Raw genomic sequence first — 25,403 nt, 5'->3', positions numbered from 1 at the left:
TTATCACTTGCTGTTGTTTTGGTGCCTCATCTGTCAGTCAGAAGCAGAAAACACCTTTTAAAGTCAGCAGTGAAAACCAGAATAAAGACAACTAAAAGAAAGGTATTCTTACTTTTGGGAGAGGTTTTACTTTTGATCGAACCAAACTCGAGACCTTTTAAGCAGAGCAGCGATTATTCCTAAAGTAGTTTAAAACCCATCATATACATCATATTAGAAGTAGAAAATGTAAACTTATCAATATGAATTATCCGTGAAATGCATTAAAGTAGTATGATTATTTTTTTTCAGCCATACATTACAGCATGATAGCATGATAGGTTTTGATTTCTTTTTTGTTTTCTTTTAACATCGCTTTTATTGTGTTGCTTGTCAATTTTTTTTGTCAGTAAAAAAAAAAAAAAAAACGTCAAAGAAACTGAAACTGAAACTGACGGAGACAAAACAGAAAAAAAGAAAAGAAAACAAGACCCTGCAGCAAAAAGATGAGCGAGACTGGAAAGGAAGACAAGTAAAGGAAGAGGGAGAGATGTGACGTGTTTAGAGAAGGAGACATGCCAGCTGGTGGTGGAAGGAGGAGGTGGATGTTAAGACAGAGACATGCAGAGAGGAGGTGTTGGAGAGAGCAAGAAAAAAGAACGTGACGTTGCTGTAAGCTGATTGGTCATCGCCGATAGCTCCCCTTCCAATCACCTTTGTTATCAGTGTGTGATTGTGTTGTGTGTGGCACCGGTTGGGTTGGGTTAGGGTGAATGAGTGAGTGAATGACCGATATAATGGTGGAGTAGTACTCAGTGGAGAGCCCCAGAAGAGAATCTCATTCTGTGCCCCCTTTGATTTCAGTGCTCACACATATGTGTGTGAGCAGAAGATACAGAGATACAGAGATGTATCTGTGCTCTTTCCCTGTGTTGACGCTGTTGTGGGGGACTCTTGGTTAAAATATTTCACTCATCAATACTCAGCAAACCAGACTTTGCAGTGCAGGTTTTAACATTAGATGCTTTAGAGTTGAGTCATCACAGTGTTGAGCCCAGCACCATTACAGCGGCAACACTGACAGTGAACACACACACTCAGCCTCGAGCCTGGTCAGTCATATACATGGTTTTCTAATTGGATGATACATCACCACAATAAGTCCAGTTGGATCTGTTTTGGGCACAGCAGCACTGTGGTTAGTGCTGTTGGCCCACAATAAGAAGGTGGCATTTTCGGTTACCGGCCTGGTGCCTTTCTGTGTGGAGTTTATGTGTTCTCCTGTGCCTGTGTGGGTTTCCTCCCACTGTCCAACGACATGCATGTTTGTGTTAATTGATGACTAAATTGTCCATAGTTCAGAGTAAGTGAGTGTTTGTTGGTCTCTGTCTGTCTCTGTGTGTTGGCCCTGGCAACCTGTCCAGGGTGCACCCTGCCCTCACCCAGTGTGGGCTGGGATTGGCTCCAGCACCCCTACGCAACCTGGAAACTAATAACTGGTAGAGGATGAATGAATGAATGAATGCATTTGTTTTACTATCTTTCTCATTTTATTTTGCATAGCCAATTTAAAGTGAAAATATAAAAAAAAAAATAAACAGTGAAAACAAACAAAAAAAAAAATTCTCTTCATTCGCTTTTTTTGCTGTACACTCATTGTGTAAACAGGATTTCAAGGAGGCCACCATTCCAAATGAAATTTAACCTGTGGTCAATGAGCTATTTTCAGTCTCTGAAAATTCCATTGTTTTTAAATGTACAGTCAACCACATTTAAAAGCACAAGCACAGACGAAAGGTTTCAAGCTTTTTCTGTTTGTATTCTGAAATACTTTAAAATAATAGTTAAAAGTATAGCTGGTGCTCAGTTGATAAATCATTCATTATTTATGCACATCCTAGAGGAAGGTCACACATGAAACAAGACTTTTTTTTGTTGTTTTTTTTTTTTTTTCCTTCTTCTAATCTTGCGCATGACACAAATTCCCTCTAATGAAGCTTTAGCATTAGTTATCAGAACCTTGACATTTTATCAGATGTAATTAAGTAAATGTTCTGCAGTGACATTCAGTGGGGTTTGTGTTTCTTGTGGCCACAAGTGTATTATTTAAGCTCTTAAATATCTATGACTGACATATTTAGTACCCTTAACAACTACCGACATGCCCCAGCAACCATCTGTCACTCAAGACCCCCTGTCGCCACAGTAACGGGGATCTGGAGTGGGGATGGGACCAAAAGAAAGGGCACATCTTTGACAGTCTGTCACCCCTAACAACCTCACCTGCCGCCAGCATGGCTTTCTTGCCTTCACTAATTTCCCTTTATTCCTTTTCCACATTGGCTGAAGCTCTTCAATAAAAATCTTGCACAAAGTTTTCAAATAAAGATATTAGCCTTCACACAAATGATTCATAGCACACCTACATCTAAACTTTTTAACTGTGAATAAGTGAGTCATAGCTCAACAATGTCAGCATGAGGACAGCTACTTGAATGATGGCGAAGCCTCAGAAAAGAGCAGTTTCAGTGTTAATGACTTGTCCTTGTCCAGCTTGCGGCCTTGTCTAGAACTTTGTTGTGTTGAAAGGTCAAATGAGTTTTTACGATTTATATTAACAGCTTTTTTTTTTTTTTTAGGCACCTCAAAACAACTTTGATCTCAACCTCTTCCTAACATGCCTTGACAACAAATAAAGAATGTATTGCAGCATGGCCAGCTTTTCTATCTCTATTGATGAGATGAATTGGGATATAAAATTCACCCGGTCAGCCTGTGTGTTAACCAGTGCCAGTTCGTCCTTTACAGGCCATGAATTCCTGGAACAAATTCAACAGAATTTCACCAAGTTATTGCCAAAATTTTTCACCCTTCATCAGAGTAGTAAACCAGCAGCCACACAGCCCGACAGCTGACAGAACTCCAGGAATAGATGAATAACACGCATTTCATTTTTGTGGATGCTGTTTTTAAGAGATACTTGTTTTGTGGCATATGTGGCAAAACAGAATGTTTTCACTTGTGTGCACTGCAGCAAGTGTACGTCAGAGGATAAGAAATATAAAGAATGTAATGAAAATGCACATGAAGACATAAGAAGCAGGCATGAGCTGATATGCTTTATGTAGATTATTGCATAATTTACTCAACTACAGGGTTTGCTTAGTGATGTAAAAACAGACCCTATGGAATGGAACATTGCAACTGATCAATATCGCAAATAACTTTCTAATATTTAGTCAATATATCAGTCAATATGTGTTTTTGTGGCCTTTGTAGTCTGTGTTGTCATGCAGCTGTTACCGTCACTGCAGTTATAATTTATACATTAGACACTGCATTCATTTAGATGCATTTTGCTGGTGAATTATGATGCTCATTCTTTTCCTCACTTGTGTTCTTCCCTCCCTCCTTCTCTGACATCCTCGATATATCCTGCTTCCTCACTTTGGATACTTGATCAGGTGAGACAGCCATCTTTTTCACAACTCCACTCACTCAGAGCAGTTTGCATATTTAACAGGCTCTGCTGTGTCTATGTGGCTATGTGTTTGTTTGTTTGTTGTTTTTCTGTACGTTTGCTTTTTTTTTCATTGCCATTCTTTTTCTCAAAGCTCAGATGGAAATGAGACTGATGAATATGCATGAAATCCCTCAGCTTTCTGCACTAAAGCTCACTGTCGCTTCTATTTCCCGTCTTGTGCGCTGTTTCTCTTTTTCTGTCACTTCCTCTCTCTCAGTCATTCATTCAGTCAAATACCCTTGATACAGGAACCTGACATTAAGTCATGAAAGTACATCATGGTAGATATTCACAAAGAATATTTGATGTGAAGATGAAAGTCCGGATGACATTGGATAAAAGTCTAAGGACAGATTATAGATAACTGTGTGTCTGTGTGTGTGCATGAACAATTAAAAATGAGCTTGACAGGTTGTCTCAGCGCTACGAGTGAGTGTTATTCTGTGGTGCTTCATGATTCACTGTGGAATTTAAATACAGGGAGCATGTATGTGTGCTAGTCTGTAACTGGTCACATGTATAAAATGTGTTTTTCAGTGCCTCCGAGACTCCGAGAATGCTTGTATATAGAAAGGAATGTTTCAGTATAGTGGCTGTGTGGAGTGAATTTCCAGCTGATCCTGCCAAAGGTTTAGAGTTTAACAAGCCAGACAAGCCAGAATCTTTGTCAATAGAACAGTTTATAAATGTAATTCAGCATTTCCAATAGGAGTTAATGTGATAACAAAAGGGGAAAGCTCAGGATTAATATTGTAATTAATGATTGTTGAACAAGAATTAATATACAACAAAATGACCTGCTACTATACAAAAATCAAGCCAAAACATTGTAGATATGAGGCACAGTCTCAGTGATGAACTCCTTTAGAGCAGCAGCTTCAAGGTCCCACCCATAAACCAGCTCAACCCACCCAGTCGCTGCTGTCAGTAGTGACATCATACTTCTACTTTATGGCTTCAGGTAACTAATTGAAACCATATTAAAAAAAAAAAAAAATGAAAAGTAGAAAATTCATTTGTATGATAAGGGCTCTACAAATAAAATGAACCATCATTGTGAAAAATGTCTTCTACGTTTTTTTTTTTGTTTTGTTTTGTTTTGTTTTTTATTTAGCTTATGTCCAGTTTGCATTGCAACATTGGGGGGGTGCTGATGCTGCAGCCAGTGTTTGAGTATTTTGTTTTGACTTTTGGGATGTTGTAATGTTTCCATCTCTGTCTACAGTAATTGGTTTCGGTCCACAAACTCACGGATGTTGTCACTGTAGCTCTGGTTTTGGGCATTTGTTAACGTTTGTTTGAATGCTGACTGAGCCCAAGTATCCGACTCAAACTGTAGATGATGTGAAAAAGAACAAAGTAAGCTCACAATACCTGCTGAGGGCCAGTCAGCAAGAGCAACAAAACACTCTTGAGTTATCCTGACTGCTCAGTTCAGTGATCATGCTGCTACACTGATGTGTAATAGTAGAAAAACAAACACAGTGCGGAGTGGCTTTTTCCACTTGATAATGAAAAATGAAAAGTATACAAGTGTCACTATTTGTGATGAAATGCAGAAAGAAAAAAGATTTTTATAGTTATAGTTTTATAGTTTTATAGTGATTGTTTACTTTCACTGTAGTTCTGACGTAAGAAGTAACTCCTGCAGGCTTGACTTTATTCCATTATGATTTAAAATTTTCATTCTTTTTAATTCTAGAGTATATTGGTCCTTTGGTGTTTTTTTGTTTTTGCTTTTTTTTTTTTTTTCATTAAGTATTATTATTAAGTACGTGTTGAGCCAGTAAGTCTGTTTGGTCTATGTTGGGTTTGAAATGGTGAAAGAGGAGGAAGAAGAAAGGGAGGAGACATGGAGGAGGAGGAAAGAGGGAGCGATGGAGAGGTGAAGACAAGATTGAGATCAGTGAACTCTGGGTAGCTGCTGGTTAAACTTAAGCATGCGTGTGTGTGTGCGCCTGTGTGTCCAAGTTTATACACTGATTGGTGTTGTGTTTCTCATCTTCCTACTTCTCAGAAACTACTGGTTCCTGTGTTGTTGTGTGTCTGCACTTAACCTGAGGTGTGTATTGTTTCATGAATTATAGATGGAAAGTAAATCAATAGTGCACTGAAATACTGCCAGACAGTCTGTGTGTGTGCCGTTACTTGCGATTGTGGTTTCATGTTGACATAATCTGATGTTTTACATTTTTGATTGTAGGTGAATTTATTTTTGTATTATCTTACAACATCTCGGGGATTGCGCTTTGTGTGTTGGGACAGATTTTTATTTCACAAATTCTGATAAATGTTACAAGTTTTTATGTCTACAAATTAGCAATGTCTTAATGCAATAATACCTTTTTTGTCTGTGCATAGATATATATGTGTGTGTATGTTTGTGTGCGTGTTTGTGTTGTACTTGAGTGTCTGCTCCAGTAAAAGAGCACAGCATGATAGAATGCTGCTCTCACAGCAGAGTGGAAAAAGACCTCTGCAGATTTACTATGCTATTACCACACACGTACAAAATTTCTCTTTTTCTCGCTCTCATGCCCACAAAAAGACCCCCCCCCCCCCCACCACACACACACACACACACACACACACACACACACACACACAGTAAGGAAAAAACTTGTAATGGCCTAGTGCCCCTCCAAGGATGGGTGAGCAAGAGAGGAGCGAACAGAGAAATCACAGTTAAAGAGAGAGAGTGTCTGTAGGGAGATGAGTGGATGGGCTACAGGGGACCAGGTTTGGTGCTGGAAAAATTGATAGGGATATGAGCGGAGACATCCTGTCTCATCTACCATCCCTCACACACACACACACACACACACACTGCCTCAGCGTGGGAATGTTAGTGCTGTTGAGCAAAAGAGTTGACAGATGAGCGAATCTTGCATACAGGATGTGTCGCGGTACTCCAAACAAGACCATTTAGTCCCTTTAATGCCTGATTTCCTTCTAAGATCTCTTAACCTGAAGCTCCCCCACATCCTCCACTCGGTATGCAAATGTTGCCTTTGATGTGAAACCTCAAAAATGTGGTGTCAGTTACCAGCAGACAGTACCTACATTACTATAACACCCATGCAGTGTATCAAAATTGAAATACATATTTCAGTGCTGTTTTATTATGAGCCTAAACATTCTTATTATGTATTACTATATTTAATGTTATTTTCTGAAAATAGTAGATAGAAGCCTTTTATGTTGGTTAGCCTTGGCTACTCAACCCAACCCCATGGTACAGGGTTGTGGTACTACTCTACAGGCGTACGGCAGTTTGCGTCAGATTGGCTTTTATATATCTGAGCAAACATGTAGAATAAATAGTCTATTTATTAATGGATGTTTAGCGTCATTTGTAGACAGTGCATGTAGGCCCTAAAGGGAGGACTTGGCATTTGTATGCAGCATCTGTAACAGATAGAATACCAGACTGTATTTTCATACAGCTGCACAGTATGAAGCTGGTGACTCATTAAGGTTTTCTCGTCCCCCTGCATCAGTTTCTGATGTTTGACATCTATCTTCTGCATGATCAAATCTGGACTGCTTTTTTTTTTTTTTTTTTTAAAGTACAAAAGTAGTATTTAATCAGTGGATCACACACATACTAAATGCTCACAGAAAACACAACATTGAAAGTTTCAGCATGTCCAGAAACGTGTATGTGTCATTGGTTGCTTTATAGGAAGCCAAATCTTCTGAAGCCTGAACACCGCAATATTTGTTTTTTTTACTGGAAAACACTCCACTCGCTTTTAAAACTGTAGATTTTTTAAGTGGATACAAGTAGTGGAATTAATAATGATTTATACGCACAAAAACCTAGCTTTTATAATGAATTCATTCCAACAAAAATGTACACTGCATGCCCTCAGTGCACTGGGTACAAATACTGTGGTTGCGATACTTTGACTCACAAGAATAGAAGTGTGATATTTGTCATGCCTTTGAACCAAGTAAGTGGAGATTTTAGAGACAGTGGAAATTCATTAGCCTTGCAAAGTGAGCCTAGTTTTGTGAGCTTCATTTCAAGTATGAGATTCCCAATCAACCAAGTCCCAGTGGGTATTTTTGAGATCTTGAAAATACCCACTGGGACTCGGTTTAACCATGTAGCTGTAAGAGCTAATTAGCCTTAGACAATGACGACAAAGAGCAGTGACGTATTTATGGCTGGGTATCAAAGGCGATACTGTCTTGGCACAGATGGAAATGCCTCGATACCATTGAGTATAAGAAAATGTCTTGTTGCTCTGAGGTTAATCAACCAATGGAATCATCAATGGAAGTGGGCCAAAAGCATGCAACATGTTTGATGTGCCAAAATCTGAAAGTGCTAATCAGCACATCAGTGATGTAAAGGTTTTAAGTATGCAACAGTAAGCCTAACAAACAGACTTGCAGGTGTTCATTTTGTGCTGAAAATTGTTTCCACTGATTTATTGTTTTGTTTACATTTTCGTCTTTTGTGCACCCACATTTTGTTGGAGCTGCAGCGAGTCAGGAGATAACGTGACGGCAGCAAGTTTGATTTCAGTTTATTTAAAGTTTCATTTATTGATATAATGTAAAAATGTAAGAGTCTTACTCAAGGTTTTTCTTTTTACCATAATATGCAATGCCATCTTTAATTTCATAAAATCAGTTTAGAAAAAATAGTCAAGGTAACGTTATAGAAAACTTTTGAACGATACCCAGCACTACATTTATTTTGACTTCAGTCCCTGTCCTTGGGCATAAAGACAATGAGTGTTACATTCACTCAGTCATGTAACAGAACAAATGATGAAGATGTACCAGTTATGTAATTTGGTCAAAGGTTGTTGCAAAGTAATTCTGCTCTGCTCTCTGTCGACCAGTCCCAGGCGAGTGCTGTTTGAGACAGATGCCCTTTTTGCACTGGGCACATAACCAGTACGCAACGCCTCTCACTGTAGTTATACATTTAAAATGGAACACTTGAAGCCTACATGCATTCCCAATAATGCATCTAATATATTATGTTAATATATAATATTTGTCTCAGGAGACATATACAGTAAGAAATAACCCATGAAGTGTGTAAAATGGGGCTTCACACTCAGGGAGCACTGTGTGTATCTGGTTCACCACAGCAGCTTCTTTTACTGTCAGATCTGTGTCCCCTTCCTCTGAGGAGTATCTCCAATAAGACACTAAGGGGTTTGTTAAGAACAAGGAACTCCTGTGACTGCTGATCACCACCAGAGGAAACAGATCGTCAATACGCAGCATCATACTTCTTGATGTTGGTGTTGATATCTAAATATTTCATCCTGATTTCCATGAATACTCTAGTACCCCTGCTCTCCCTACCTTGCTTTTTTTCCCCCCCATTAGGGAAAAAGTGTGTAAAAAGTAGTGATAATGTCATAAATAAATAGGTAAAGAATAAACGGTTCCAAGTACAATATAACATCTTTGGTCAAACCAAAATAACATAAGAATACAGGAAGAGTTGGCTTTTTGAGTCACTGCATTGGCGATTTACCGCCAGTCAACAAATTTTCTGTTATTGGTCACACCAGTGCTTTGACCAGTAAACAATAAATCCTCAATCTTCTCCACAATAGCTTTAACCTCAATATAAACCACCTCCATCTCACACTTCATGACATTTCTTAGTTTCACAGTGTCCTCCACTCTTCCTTATAAACAAACAAATACATAGATTTACACATCAATTTATATGTATATCAGTGTTCAGAGCCATTTTCTTTACTATTGTTTTAGATTAGTGCTGAGATGATTTTATACATTTCCTCATCTCTTAAGGTCTGCTTTTATGAATTAAACATCTGGTCCACATTCTTTCCTTCATGTCTGCGGGAGAAGCTGTACGTTCATTCATTCATCTTCTACTGTTTATCCATGTCTGAGTCGCTGGGGATGCTGGAGCCAATCCCAGCTTACATTGGGCGAGGGTGTGGTCACCCTAGACAGGTCACCAGTCCATCTCATACAAACAGAAACAACCACTCACAATCACACTCTCACCTATGGGCAATTTAGTGTCACCAATTAACCTAAACAGGCATGTCTTTGGATGGTGGGAGAAAACCGGAGTAACCGGTTGCCTAACCAAGATGTGCTGCCAGAAGCTATACTGAGTGAAAGTAACATGATGTCAATTGTCCAGTGAAAGTGCTTAGTTTTAGTGGTGATCAAGAAAAAGAGAATTCAGAAATTCTGATTCCACTGCCACAGATTTTTTCTTTTTAATTTATATTATAGACTAACTATAATTTAAATGTTACTGCCGGTATAGCAGACATTTCCAGTTTCTTAGCTAAGGGCTTCTGTCTCCAAATGACAATAAATGGAACATAAAGTTCCTGTCTCAGAAAAACCCAGGTGAGGTAGTAAACAGTACTTTGGGACTTTGTAACTCTTTTTTTAGGAATCAAAGAGGGCACTACCAGGAACGAGTAGATGGTAATTCATCACCACTGTTGCAACTAAGTTGTAAATAATGTACAGAGTATTGCATCTAATAGGTTACTACCTCAAAAAAACACACTGGAGGGTGCAGATCCTGGCTGTCAATAACTATGAAGTGCATCCTTCTTGTCTTTGTAAAACATAAAATAGTTAATTACAGAATGAACTGTAGCACTCAGGAGTATAAGGGTGTGTGAATTCCATACAGGAGGTTGAATAGTGCGATTTTCTCTTTCTCTCTGTGCTGTTATTACTATGTGTGTACCTGACCCAACAGTACAGCAGCCACAATTCCTTTACTCTGTCTCTCTTTTTTTGAATGTGAATTCTTATTAAAAGTAATAATGATAAATAGAATGTAAATCAGTTGCTTTAAATATATTATGACCACAGATCTGGCAATAATAAATGAAAGAGAGAGAGATAGAGTGAAGTAGAGCTAAAAGCATGCAGATGAGGTTTGGGGGGTTTATTTAATGTATATTTTTGCATGTCAGGTTGGTGCACATTATATCAGCCCCCTCTTTCACTTAACAAACTTTTGACAACTGTATCACCCACTCAACAGTATGCTAACTGATGATAAGTGTTCTTCTTCAGCAAACTGTATTTCATAGTCTACAGCAAAGCTGCGTGCAATTTCTGTTAACCTGATACACACTATGGATGCTGATGGCTACTGACATTACACAGTGGCACAGATGCTTTGCTAATATTGTTTACAATGTTCACCATCTAAGTTCAAGGAGTTAGCATTTCAAACATTTGCTAGGGTTAAACATGGATGTTAAATGTCATGAGTTATGCTGGTATTTGCGCATCATCATATCTAAGATGTACTAAAACGAACGACTCGCAAAGTAGGCAATCAGCAGTCTGTCATGGTGGTGTCAGAGAAGGACTTGGGGGGATCATAATTGTCAGTAGGATTCATAATGTACACTGTGGAGGGCTGTATAAAATTTTGTGGTGATGCAGCCTGTATTTAGAGATATTTCAGTGATGGACACACTAACTGATCACTTATGTGTCAGCTTATTAGCCTTTGTCACCAGACAACTTGGCCCAATAGCTTGTAATATATTTGCGAACTGCACTTGAGAATAAACCTATTTAATGACGTCAAATAAATTAATGGACCTACAGTTTTCTTCTTCTTTTCTTCTCTTCTTTTTTTCAACCAGTTGCAATATAATGAGGGTTTCCTGCAGGAGAACCATATTGGCAATTTGCAGTGTGTGTTACAATTATTGTCATCTAGTAATATGAGTTAAATAAAGTCTGATGCATTCATCTTTATAATGTAGGCCACAGGGAGATGTGCAGTCGCTACAATAGCTGTGTAAAGATTGGAGCTCTCATGGGTGACATTATTAACTCTTCCCAAAGTCCAATGCAACAGGAGTGTGTTTTTATTATTATCATTGTTTGTTGCACTAATGGTCTATTATTAACTATAATCCTATCCTTATTTGTGCTTTAAACACATTTTTTCAAACTGAGACAATAGTATAAGACATATAAATATGTTGATTTATTGTTGTGATTTACTCAGTTCATAATGTCAGTAAATGCTTCATTCAAAAAAAATTAATTAATTAATAATTAAAAATTAAAATTATCTTTTGACAGCTGCCACCATATATTCGGCACAAAGTGACTTTTTATATAAATCGCTGGCCATATTCGGCATCGTAAAGTCAAATCTGACTGTATAGTAAATTAAGTGTCTATCAACTCTGAGGAAGTTGTGGCAGCAGCAGCAAAGCAAACTTTTTGCATGCTATGGTATTTTGAACTTACATTTATATTTTACAGAAATTAGAAACAATAATTCACTGCTGTCTTTAATCCTTTGTTTTAATAGATAAGGCTCTTTAGATTTTAAAGTTTCAGCTGTAGATTATTTCACTTTCCTTGATGATGCAATCAGTATGCTCTGTGTCTACCTAACTGCTCCAAAAAGTGCTTCAGTTTTGAAAGGTCAGTGTGCCACAGGCTTTTCCACAACAACAATAATCAATGGAGAGAAAATAAAAAAGCATTCAGTTATTTCCTATGGTATTAAATACATGATAAATACATAAGATGAGAGGAGACTGGCAGCGATAAGTGCAGTGGGTGTTGCAGCGTATTGTCCCAGCAGATGAGACTGCTTCCTATTGCCTCTCACGTACACAGAGCTGAGGCTGGCTGTTAATTATTGATTTAATAAGCTCAGCATGAGTGTGAGGGGAAGTGTGTCAGACGCGGACTTTAATACTGTCTGCTTGTGAGTGTGTTTATTTGTTTCTGCATGCATATGTGCCTGAAAATTGTGTAATGTTCTTCCATGTATAAAACACACAAGGCTATATACTGTATTTGTGTGTATTCGTTTTAAGATAGGAGGAAACAAATAGCATTTTTGTCTATATTTTTTCATCATCTCCAGTCCAGATAAATTAATGTGATGCAGTTGCATTTGACACCAAGCATAAAAAAATGACATACAACCCAGTGTGCCTGTTAACACACACACACACACACACAAAATCATTTAAAGGTGCTCATGTCTGAGGTGTCAGAGATGTCCTGGAGGAACGTCATGACTGATGCCATAATATTTATTATAGCTCAAGACCCTGTCATTATTTCTTTTACTTTAGGCTGATATGATAATAGAGTATCTTGGTAATTGATGGTTGTATCATGACAGTGTGCAAGGTCGGATAGTTTCTGGAGACGCAAATAGACCAAAGTGTTGAATGATAATTCCTGATTTAATTTTTTTTTTTTTTTTTTTTAATTTTGCCAAATGTTTCTGTCTCATGGGGGCCTGGCTGAATGGAGCAGTCAGTCCCATGTTGGACAAGTCTCCTCCCTGCACCTTATGGCTACACCAACAGACCCTAACAGATGGAAGTCTCTGTGGTGTTTGATGGAGGAACTTGTGTGTTTGTGTGTGCATGTCCCTAAGGGCAGGGGACATACACTATCTCTCTCTCTCACACTAACACACACACACACACACACACACTATCACACTCACATCTACCTTCTGTCCATTACAGGGATTCACAAACACTAATTACTGCACCATAGGGGTGAGAGAGCATTCTTAATAAGTGTGTGCGTTTGTGTGTCTCTGTGTGTTTGTCTTCTGGCTGATAACAATATTGTGCCGTGGACAGGTACAACTCTAACAAAAGCCTTTTCACACTAGTGTGATGAAACACTCTTGATTTGTTCATTCACACTGCTCTCTTTTCACACATGAAATGACTGCTCTGCTTGGGAGAGATTAGTTTTCTCTCACTCTGGCAAACAGGGAAACACTGGTGAATTTGAAAGAAATGGCACATTCAAAGAATAGTGTCTTCATTTATCTCAGAGGCAGCTTCAGTGATGGAGCTAAAACTTCACGCGAAATGGCTGATTATTGCTTGGATGTCCCAACTCGTCTCCTCAGTTTTATCTTTCATTCATGACAGAATTACGTTGCCTATTTCACACAGCCTGGCAGGCAGCAAATGCAGAAACTGCAGTTAACATTTAACAAGACATCATTGATAGTTTAGGCTTTCATAAAATTTCTAATACACTTTCTAGCTGTTGAAGTGAAGCATTTTTCCTGGATTGTCATACTGTGAAAAGTTCAATTATAGCTGCGGTTTTGATGATGGGTGTGTATGTAAAATGTAATTTTCTTCTTCCAAATTTTTTCACTCTGACCTACAGAAAAAAAAATTGAAGGGTAAGACAGCGTTATATATATATATATATATATATATATATATATATATATATATATATATATATATATATATATATATATATATATCCTCTGTAAAATTAAAGAATTGGTTGATAACTTTTATAAAATTATTGCATGTACTGTAGATGATGATTGGATGTTATGTTTATTACACATCTGTCTAAAAAAGGCTGCTAAACACAAATGCATAACTAATCTGAAATGTGTAGTCATCTGAATATATGCATTATCTACACCACACCATTAACACCTTGTCTGTGCATTTCGTTTTGTTAAGGTGAGGACACAAGAAAGTACAGGAAAGTGCTCAATAGTGATTGTAAACAGGTAGTGTATATGTACGGGCAAATGATACAAGTAGTGTTGCACTTTAACGCTTTACCCAGAGGAATACCTGGAAAAGTGCAACAACAATGTTTAGATCTTTCCAGTTGTGAAATATTGGCATTGAGCTTGACCTGTCTGCCCCCGGCCCAGAGAGGAATTAGACAGCAGCCTTATTTATAGACGATGCCCTCAGCAGACGGAGTACAGCGACCTCTGTCCTCATGGCACTGAGCAACAAAGTGCAGCAGCTCCCTGATTAGGCCCACCAGCAGCCTTCAGGAGGTCACCTTTTCTTTTCACCTCCAGCTGCTCCATTAGACTGCTGCTGTTAGCCTCATTCAAAGCCCCCCCAGTCATGCAACACAGGGAGTTATGGTTACTGCTTGACATTTGATTACCTATTTATTATGTTTACACATCCACAGCACTTGGTTAAGGTTAGGGAAAGATCACGGTGTTTACTTGTGGTACTTTGGTTACTCAGCTCACATTCCTGGTGTGATTCGCTTTATGTGATACTGTCAATGTCAACTTTATTTATATAGCACATTTCAGAACAGCCTACCAAAGTGCTCTATGGTAAAATAAGTGCAGTAAGGCAATAAAGAACATAAAAAGAAACAACACAATGATACATAATGATACAGAATTAACAAAATATAATAAAGATATAAGAGGCCTTTTTAAATGTGGAGAGACCAAGGGTAATGAGTTCCACAAGATGGGAGCCGTACCTGCAAAAGCTCGGGCTCCTCTAGTTTTTAATAAAGATCAAGGAACATCCAAAATCATCTGGTTTGCCACCCAAGGTCTCTGGAGGGCTGATGCAGTGAATAAAGTCAGACAAATATTCCTGGAGGGCAGCACAGCAGCATAATGGTTAACGCTGCTGCCCCAAGAAGGTTGCAGGTTTGGTTGTGGCCCTTCTGTGTGGAGTTTGCATATTCTCCCTGTGCCTGTGTGGGTTTCCTCCCACTGTCCAAAGACATCATGTTCGGGTTAATTGGTGACTCTAAATTGTCTCTAAATTAAGTGTGAGTGTGAATGGTTGTTCGAGTCTGTGTGTTTTTGTGTGTTGGCGCTGTGACTCACTGGCGACCTGTCCAGGGTGACCCCGCCCTCGCCCAGAGTGAACTGGGACAGGCTCCAGCGCTACCTGTGACCCAGAAACGGATAAGCAGTTGAAGATGAATGAATGAATGAGATATTCTTAAAATCTTAAAACCAATTCCATATCTGACTGGGAGCCAGTGAAGTGAAGAGCACACCTGAGTAATGTGCTCGCGCTTCTTTGTCCCAGTTAAGAGACGAGCGGCTGCATTTTGTACAAGCAGCAGGCGGATAAGTTGTGACTAATCAATACCCACATACAAAGCATAGCGGTAGTCCAAGCGAGAAGTAATAATGGTAACATGAATAACTTTTTCAAAGTCTTTCTAGCGTGAATAAGGTTTACCTCGATGCTTCAGCTGAAAAAAGATAGACCTAACAACCTGTTTACCTAGTTTAAAGGCACTATCAGTCACTGCACCAAGGTTCCTTGCAAGACCTGGACTAGATCATGGCAACCAAACAGGATAACTTCTGTTTTGTTTTCATTTAATTTTAAGAAGTTTAAGTCCATCCATGTTTTTAAATCACATATGGAGTTAAGCACAGCCTGAAGGGAATCTTTACAGCAAATCAGCGAATAATCTCTAGCTTGTTATTAGAAATGTGAGAGGGGTTTTGAATGAGGCGCTTCTTTTTTGCTGGAACAAAAATCAGAAGCGGTAAAGTAATTTGTAATTGTAATAACTGCTGATAAAAGCTGATCGCAGTAGTAATTTAAAGCTCAGAGGAGTGTGATGTTTTGGTTGTTGCTGATCTTATTGTTTTATGGTTGCATATACAGTATGTGTATTAAGTTTGTTTCCTCTTATTGCATCACCAATAAGCTCAGACAGTCATGTACAGCCATTGGATGTTCAGTGTAGCATCAAGGGGGAATCAGTCTGTATGCGAGTGCAAGACAAGTGTTAGTATGTAAGTGTGTGTGCGTGTGTGCACACTGTCATAGGTGACTAAGTGTTATAAACACTGCATGGACAGAAAGGACTTTTTTATATATATATATATATATATATATATATATATATATTATGTGTCCTTTCTTGTATAGCAGCTGCTGCTTGTTTACCTTGATCTTTTTTTAAATAAATTTTACCTTCATACCTGTCTCCTTCAAGAACATGTTTGGTCTCTAAAATTGATGCCAAACACGGAATGTGAAAACAGGTGGGCTGTGGTGATGAATAACTGTCTCAGTGGTTATATAGAAATGCAGCTTGTATATGGTCAGTTAGTTATATATATAACCTGATTAATGCCCCAGTCAGTTACTGTTGCAGTGAAACAATTTATTTAAATTTATAAAACTTTCACTTTTGTTTTTTGAGTTAGCTTTTTTCTGATGAATTTCATCAGAGCTACCACACTAACAAATTCATACTGTGCTGTAAATGTGCTTTCCAACTGACTCTTTGCAATTTCAAACAGACTTGTTCTGAAACTCGTTTTGAGTATTGCACAAAGGCTCTCACTGCTGAAAGGCCACCTACAACAGTCTACAGCACTACCACTGGATGATCCCTGTAGTAGACACGAAATTTACCTAATGTAGTATTTAATTAATTTGCCACTATATCTGATTACTTTTAAGGTCAGAGGAGGAAAACTCAAACATAGCAAATAAGACACTCTTAGAATGTGGCAGTGACGTACTGGAAATGAACAAGTAGTGCAATATTACAATTACTACAACTCAGTTGTCACAACTCTCACAAGCTAGGGAGTACTTCTTGCCAGTAACTGCTTGCAATCCCATAGAATATGAATGGGGACAATCTTAGCATCGTATTACACAGGCTTAATTGGGCCCACAGCGTTCAGATCTTAGCAATCCTGCTGAGTGGTTATGTTTACTCAGCTATAATTAGACAATTATTGTCCAGCAATCACTGTTAATGAGCAGCAAAATGAAGATCTGGTTGTTGATAGAATCTATGGATCATTTACAAGTGTGGCATTGTGTCAGAAATCACTTTGGGTGAGGTAAATGGGTCAGTGTATGTTTGCCCTTGACTTGTGATAAGTGATACACAACGGAGCTGATTTTGATGAAACTCCAGGGAGTCTTGCATCACACCTCTCTGGCATTTACAGAATTACTGTGTTTTGCCCAAGGTGGGAGCAGCAATTACCTGGCAAACATTTTAATAACCAGTCATATCTCATATACTGCTGAGGGGAATAAAGTGAAACTTGGGGCACATATCCAACTGTCCATGCACTACAAATTTGGCTCCAGAGGAACATATTGGATTTTTTCCACTGTGGTGAGTTGCTACAGAACCAGTTTGCCCCCTGGGCTGTTATTTTTCCCCAATTAATTTACTGATTACTGCAGGAGTTACTGCATCATTTGTGCAATCTTTCTAAAACTGAGCATTGAGAAAAATACAAACCAACCCAAAAGTAAAAAAAAAAAAAAAAAAAAAGTCAGACTTGGGGTGCCGGTGGCATAGTGGGTATTGAGCTTGCCCCATAAACAGGAGGCGCTTAGGTCCTCGACGGCGATACTGTTTCGGTTCCGGCTGATGTCATTTGCCACATGTTGTTTCCTGCTCTCTCTCTCTCTCTCCCATTTCCTGTCACTTTTCAAGCTGCCCTATCTAATAAAGCAAAAGTTAGACTTTATTTTTTTTTTTACCAACAGAAAACAGACTTGAAACTAAGTTTTTCCAACTATGGCACAAAAGCACATTTTCCAGGCCCATAAAAGGATGAATATAATGGAACAGTAGTTCACAGTAAGTGAGGAAATTGTCAGCCCCGAGGTTTATGAGGTGTAGTTATCTGGCATCATTTCAACACAGTGGCACTAATGCTTGACATCAATGCTTTTACACCTCTGTAGAGGTTTTGAAATGCACTTAATGCTTCTCCATGGCAGATTTGTATGTAAAAATACACCTGTCACCCTACGTTTTATGTTAATCACTATGTGGGACATCAGTGCAGAAGAACCTCCTGCATAATATGATTGTCTCCAAAATTAGCGCCATGAGTTCTCTAATCCGCTGGACCCTATCCCTTTATGGCCTGCGCATTGACTGTTAATCATAAAGGTTACGGTTTTAACATGAATAGGAGAGTATTTTCATTAAATGCACCAAGAGCCAGAAACATCATTATATTTGTAACATTGCAGGTCTCACCAGATCCCTATACCTCCTCACTCTTTTCATACCAACGGGATCAAAATTGTGACCAGGGCATCTGTACTGGTTTGTTTGAATGTCTGCTCAAATGCAGTTATTAAAGAGCTTTCTTTGCTCACACAATAAGTTGTACATGTCTGTCTGTATATTTTTCAGAATATTCCTGCTCTGCCTTGTGGTAAGGCCCTCTACTCCTACGAGGGAAAAGAGCCAGGGGATCTCCAGTTTTCCAAGGGTGACATCATCATCCTGCGACGCAAAGTGGATGACAACTGGTACCATGGCGAGCTCAACGGTTGTCATGGTTTCTTGCCTGCTAGTTACATCCAGTTGTTGCGTCCCCTGAGTCAGACTCCACCCCAGGGCAAAGCGCTGTACGATTTTGAGGTCAAAGACAAAGACCAAGATAAAGACTGTCTGGCCTTCAGCAAGGTAACACACTCACATATACATGTACACATCTCCTAAGGATACTTTTGTTTAACATCAGACACAGAACAAATATAGTAACATAAAAATACAGCCAGGTCGTTGGTTATATCAGTGGCGATATATGAAAAAAGAATTTTATTCATAATTTGCAACAGCATAAATACCAAAGTAGCAACAGAAACGTATCTGTGTTAGACCAGACTCCATCTCCGTAGGACATGAATAATGTATTGGTACTGACTTTTTCTTTTGTATTGGTTCTTTAATGTAAACCAGAGCAATTTCCAACAGGCTACATGACAACTGCTGAGCTCTGCATGATGTTTTCCCAAATAAACTTCAACTTTCACCTTTAACTCCACATTTTGCTTCGATGTACATTGTTTCAGTGGTTACAAATCCTGACAGTCTCAGAATCCCATGAAACCTGTTGATGGTGAGAGAAACTCTCTGAAAATCACTTGAGTAAATTCTGACAGTTGCATAATTTCGGAAGACACAGAGTACTCCATTCCCGTTTGTTTATGTAAAGGAAGAGGTTCTTATGGGCAACACAGCAGCATCATAGTGGTTAGCATGGTGGTTCCCCCAAAACAAAAAGCTAGTGTGTTCAGTTCCCGGCCTGGAGGCCTTCTGCGTGGAGTTGCCATTTTCTCCCCATGATTGTGTGGGTTTCCTCCCACCATCCAAAGACATCATGTTGGGGTTAAGTGGTGACTCTAAAATTGTGTATGTGGTTGTGTGTCTCTGTGTGTTGGCCCTGGTGGCTTGTCCAGGGTGCACCCTGCCCTCACCCAGTGTGAGCTGGGATTGGCTCCAGCACCCCCCGCAACCCAGAAACAGATAAACGGTTGAAGATGAATGAATGAAGATGTTCTCATACAGTTTGTTTATTCTAGCTTGTTTTGTGTGTTGGTAAAATGGGGGGGATTTTAGTCGCTGACACTCATCCCTCATCACCTCAGTGAGTCTGATGAGGCGTTTCAGGTAAGGAGATAAGATATAAGAATCGTCCATGTGCAGCCAGTCTATGTGAGGATTTAGCTCAAATTGCTTTTAAGCAACAATGTTCTACCTGGTTCCTAGTAACTAAGACCATAAGCTGAGCTCTAGCTTTGGCCCGGTCCAGATTATATTCAGTCTAATAGGTTAGGTAGGGTCCTGTTTTTATAGCAGGGATCTCAGGTCTGTGTGTCAGTGCTGGATGTCTGTGTATCTAATGATAGGAGGAATCTGAGCGAACTTGCTCTCAAATCTGATCAAACAGCATATCATCATCATGGCAGCAGGGAGATCGTGTTTTTTGACAGGAGATAGAAAGTGTGAACTCAGAGCGTGGGAAAAAGGACATGTATTTATGCTCTTTCTGATATAACAAGCAGTCTTGTTAATTAGTAAAGCATCATGCTGCTGCCAGTACAGGTGTCTCTCTCTATTGGGATCTGTAAAGGTTGACTGCCTTTAGGAGAAGGACTAATTATCCTTCGCTCTGTCCTACTTTATATCCCTTCATGTCTCTCTTCTTGTTTCTACAATTGAATTCAGCCAATAGTTATTCTATGGATCATGTTGGACTGAAATCTAAATTGTGGACCTGTCCAGACGTCTACCTCCATAATATAACAGGTGGATGATGTGAGTGGTTGGTGTTTAAAGCCCTTTTAGTCACTGGTATCACTAAAATTATAGTCTGAAGCGGATGGAGATTAAAAGAAAAGACAAGATGAGAGAGTCTCTCCCAATGCTCTCAGTGCATCCAGGTTGGGTCTGGAGTAAACAGTAATTTGTAGTTCCTGTGCTGTCCTGTTCCTCAAGCCTTATCATTTTGTTCCTGCTGTTACACAGACTCATTTGTGCTCCAGTTAAACACTTGGCACACTTCAACTCTGACCTGAATGTCTGTGGACAGGGGAAGAGACAGATTATCAAATTTGTGTGTAAATAACACTCGACTGTAGAAGTTTTCAGACTGATCAAATCAAATCAAATCAGATTTATTTGTATAGCGCCAAATCATAACAAAGTTACATCAAGGCACTTTACATATAGAGCAGGTCTAGACTAGACTGATCACTGCAATGTGCCGATAGTCCACATTGTACTCTTGAACTCATTCATTGAACTCTTGCACAGAGAGGCATGAATCCTATAGTTTGTTGCATGTGTGTTGTCCTGCAAGTTTGTTTGATATTGTTTTCTCAGTGTGCAGCACGGCAGCATTGTTGCCCCACTACAAGAATATTGTGTGTTCGGTTCCCGACCTGGGTCTTTTATGTATGGAGTTTGTATGTTCTCCCTTTGCCTGCGTGGGTTTCTCTGGGTTTCTCTGGTTTAATTCCACGATGGAAAGACATCATGTCTAGGTTAACCGGTGACTCTGGAACCTGCTCTATCTGAGTGTGATTGTTGGTCTCTGTCTGTCTCTGTGTGTTGGCCCTGTGATGAACTGGCGACCGATTGGCTCCAGCACCCCCTGCGACCTGGAAATGGATAAGCGGTAGAAGATGAATGAATGAATGAATGAATGTTTTCTCAGTGTGAGAGGTAATTGCTCAGTATGACTAATACACAGTCATTTACCACCCCTAATGGCCCTATCAAGACCCCCCCTTATGTTTACATGAGGAGAGGTATAGCAGAGGGAAAAATAATTTCATGGTAAAATTTGTGGGTGTGTGCATGAACAAGGAAGAGAATATTATCCAGTATGATATTTATGTGTGATAGATATAGCATTGTTGACAATACTTGATCTAATGTGTAACAGCACAAATAAGCATATTTTGCCCTATGCCTCCCAAACAAGATGACACTATGCTGATATTGTATCAGGGAGACATTCTGATATTTGGAGTAAAGCAATAAACTGGAAATACACAGTATGTGTTTTTTTATATTTTTAAGCATGGCAGTTGATTGGAAATAGGTTGATGCTGATGTTTCCTTTCTGCAAAAACAGATTAGTCTGTATTCACCCAAGTGTGAAAATGTTTGCAAAGATACTGATTTCCTTTTTGCACAGGGTTTCCACATATTCACCAAACCAGTTCAGCTCACATTTTACAGTGCTTTGACAAAGCTATGCAGAACGAGGACAGAGAAATTGCAAGAAATAATTTTGCATCGTAAAATCCTTGAATGCACCATATTGGTGCATTCAAGTGGGTGGGTCTGTGGGTAGGATAAGCAGTGATATCTGCATTGAACTGAACTGTGAAACTGTAATTGATTAACATTTGAAATGAAACCACCTGAAATGATCTGAAAAATGTAACTTCCTATGAATCTAAAAAATGTACATAGGCTTTGCAGAGTACGGCATGCATTTATTTATTTATCTGCTTGTTTGTTGTTTTGTTTTTAAAGGCAGACCAAATAAAGCATTTCCTCTCATCTCAATCATTTCTTCACCAGGATGAGGTTCTGACAGTAATCAGGCGAGTGGACGAGAACTGGGCAGAGGGCATGCTGGGAGACAAGATTGGTATCTTTCCTATTCTCTATGTGGAGGTAAAACCACACACTCCTATGTACACATACATTTTCACCCATCAAGTTATTACAGAAGGAACTCTAAGATTGCTCTTGCAGGGGAGCACATGTATTACTTTCATCATGCACATACTTTGGAGCGATAACCCATACAGCCTTTAGTTTTCTGCATAAAGTACAATCTGTCTTCTTTGATGAGAAATGTGGGAAATGTTTTCTTTCTGTGGCTAGATGTTTTACCACAACTTTGATTATACCCACTGAAAGTGTGACTAAAATTTCAGATATCAGTCCGAGTGAGAGAGCCACCTGTGCTGAGAAAAGGGACACACTGATCCTCACTTTGAGGCCAAGGCGGCACAGACCTGGTATCAATGACTTGGTAATTTTAGATAGTCACAAAATCCGTCCTGTGTTCATGTTCATGTGTTCATCACAGTTCTATTCTTTACGTTTCCAGCCCACCATGTCTGTTCCTGCTGCTTTTATCTGTAGATATTTCAGATGACACTGTGACTGTTTTTGAAGTTGGTCTAAATGGGTTTCTCTGTCCAACCTACTTTGAAATTTCTTATTGACGTAGGTTAAGTGTAGTTTTAAGTGTAGACTCTTTGGTGCACGCTTCCCACTTTGGTATGCAGGTACATACAGTACATCTAATGGTAAATTTCATTCAAACCACATATTTATTGTTAATTGTTCACCATGACTCCACTTAAGGACCGCATTATTCTTTTTTACATCTGTATACCTGACCGCTTATCTGTTGCAATACACAGCTAAACATTTAATTGCCCCCAAAATGTAACAATGCTGTTTCTAACTAAGGATTCTGTAAGGGATTTCCTTGAAGTAAAAGCATTTTAAAGTTCACAATTCTCTGAACATTTTACCTTCCTTATAGTGCCAATGCTGTCAGTACTGGAATAAAGTTTGCTTTAATTCTTGTGCAACTGAAAAAAAAATATCATGCACAATTTGCTCTGGATCACACTCAAGGCTTTTAAGCGTTGGCATGAAGAAATTGGTGGGAACTGGGAAGGATGATCTGTAAATGCTTCTTTCTTTCGACCGTTAAAGCTTCTCTTCTCAGTGTTACTACAAATTTATGGCACCAACTCACTGACGTCAAAAAAATGATCAAAGTTTATTCACACTGGGAAGTACCACAGTGTGTTTGTTTTTGTGGGCTTATCATAACAATAAGACTCTCATGAGGTGATAGCCACGATACAAATTGCACTGCAGTTTAGAGAAATTCATTTATGTGGAGATGAGAGACACAGACTAATAGGATGACTCATCCTCCCTGCTGTTTTTAAACATTATATTACTTTTCATCTGCTATTAAGAGAACATCCACTCAATAAGAAACGCTTTATACAAATATGTATGTGTTACTATCAACATTTATACAGATGTGCATCTAAAAGGTTTTTTATTTTTTCCCTGTTTTGTCGCTGTCTAGTCATACTTCGCTGTCTATACACTCTAGCAGCCTACATATGGGGAGAGTTTTGGCGAGCTAATGCAATCGTGCGGCCAAAATTAGCTGGTCGACCAAATGGCTCTCTTAGGTAAAGTCGATTAAGCCATAAGAGGAGAAAACTCAGCACAAACACAACACTCGGACAGTCACAGGGGTTCCTATGGAGATACATTAATAATTTAGACTTTGTCATCACTCTCACACAGCAGGGGCATGTGTGTGTCTGTGCGTGTCTGAGGGAGAAGATAATGAGGGAGGCTCAGCTGGACTTCTTCTGTGGGTGTGTTTATTAGTATGTGTGTGCATCACTGGATATGAAGTACCTCTTATAGTTGTTCTCAGAGCTCAGATGTGTATGCAGACAGCCTGTGTTAATATTTGGCAGTCTGAAAACACAGATTGGAGATGAGGGGCTTGCAGATGATAGGGCTGCCATAAAAAAAAAGTTAAAATGATATTTTATGTGACGCGATTTGCAATCACTATATATGAAGAAGCTACTGCTGTCTGTGTAGCTGACACTGGGACCAAACACAGCAACACACATATTGTGACACAACACATCAGAATGATTTAATATTAGTGTGCACTTTGGGTAGCTAGATTATATTATAATTAGGGCTGTCAGTGTTAACACGTTATTAAAATCAATTAAACTGTGTTGTTTTTTTAATCACTTTAATCGTGTGCTGGTATTTTGTCCCTCCACGGAGGGACAACCCTTAACTTGCTGTCTAGAGTCTCTTCTGATGGTCATTTTAAATAGAAAAATAAAAATCCAAAATGGCTGATTGGATAGGTCAAAAATATTTAGAAGAATAAAAATATTTTAGATTTTATTTTTAACGCAAACCATATCTCTGAGATTGCTGAGAACTGCTGCTTTGCATTGGTAATACAGCCCAAAAAACTGTTGTGAAGTTTCTTAAATCCATCTTTTCTATATTTACTGAAAAAAGAGGAGCGTCTCTTCATCTGAATTTGTTGAATGTTTTATCTTTGTTCCAACATTATACAGAGAAAATATGAATTCTATGTCATATTTAGGAATAGTGATTACTCATGATTCCTCCACAGCACCCTGTGAATTAATCAGATAAGAATTTTTTCCATATGGCAACCCCAACTATAATAGCTTGTTTGTTAATGAGCAAAGTGCTTTTGTGCTCAATTTGATACAGCTACAAAGTATCAACAACGTCTTCAGGCAAGCTGAGCTCATAAGGGTGTTAATGAAAGGATTTCTCAGTAGCTTAGACTGTACAGTAATAACAGTCTATTTCATTATACATTGTAAGAAATATACAATAATATACAGTTTAACAGTTTACACAATGTGCACATGATTGATTAACTCTAGCCTTAACCCTGTAGCAGCACCAGAAACATTTAATGGCACAGGCCAGGCACATTTTTGATCAATATGATTAATTATCAATATAAGTAAATCAGTCTAAAAGTCGATCTGCATTGTACATCTCTGGTCTGTGACTTTAATTTTTAGTTTTATTTTGATGGCATTTCTATGTTGCAACACGCTGGGCTGCACTGGGTTAAACTATTAAGTAATAAAAGCAATGCCGTACAATAATACTGTTGTAGCACGACGGGCAGTGTCACAGCATAATTGTGCTCATTGTTTAAATAAGACCTGAAAAACTGTGACTGAAATCCTGGCCATAG

The 25,403-nt window shown here is 38.8% G+C and overlaps 1 protein-coding gene across 3 annotated transcripts in view; it reads left to right on the top strand.

The window, feature by feature from the left end:
* The window catches only part of LOC115035245 (E3 ubiquitin-protein ligase SH3RF3-like), an 85,492-nt gene that overhangs the window by 35,060 nt on the left and 25,029 nt on the right, over nucleotides 1-25,403 (top strand). For all 3 annotated transcript variants that reach the window (XM_029492982.1, XM_029492981.1, XM_029492980.1), the window contains exons 2-3: nucleotides 18,464-18,739; nucleotides 22,154-22,249. In XM_029492982.1, coding sequence (XP_029348842.1) covers nucleotides 18,464-18,739; nucleotides 22,154-22,249 — 372 coding nt within the window. The remainder of the gene's footprint in view (nucleotides 1-18,463; nucleotides 18,740-22,153; nucleotides 22,250-25,403) is intronic.

Source organism: Echeneis naucrates, chromosome 21 (genome assembly GCF_900963305.1).
Source record: "Echeneis naucrates chromosome 21, fEcheNa1.1, whole genome shotgun sequence".
NCBI classification, from domain to species: domain Eukaryota; kingdom Metazoa; phylum Chordata; class Actinopteri; order Carangiformes; family Echeneidae; genus Echeneis; species Echeneis naucrates.
This window is presented reverse-complemented; position numbering and strand designations above follow the sequence as displayed.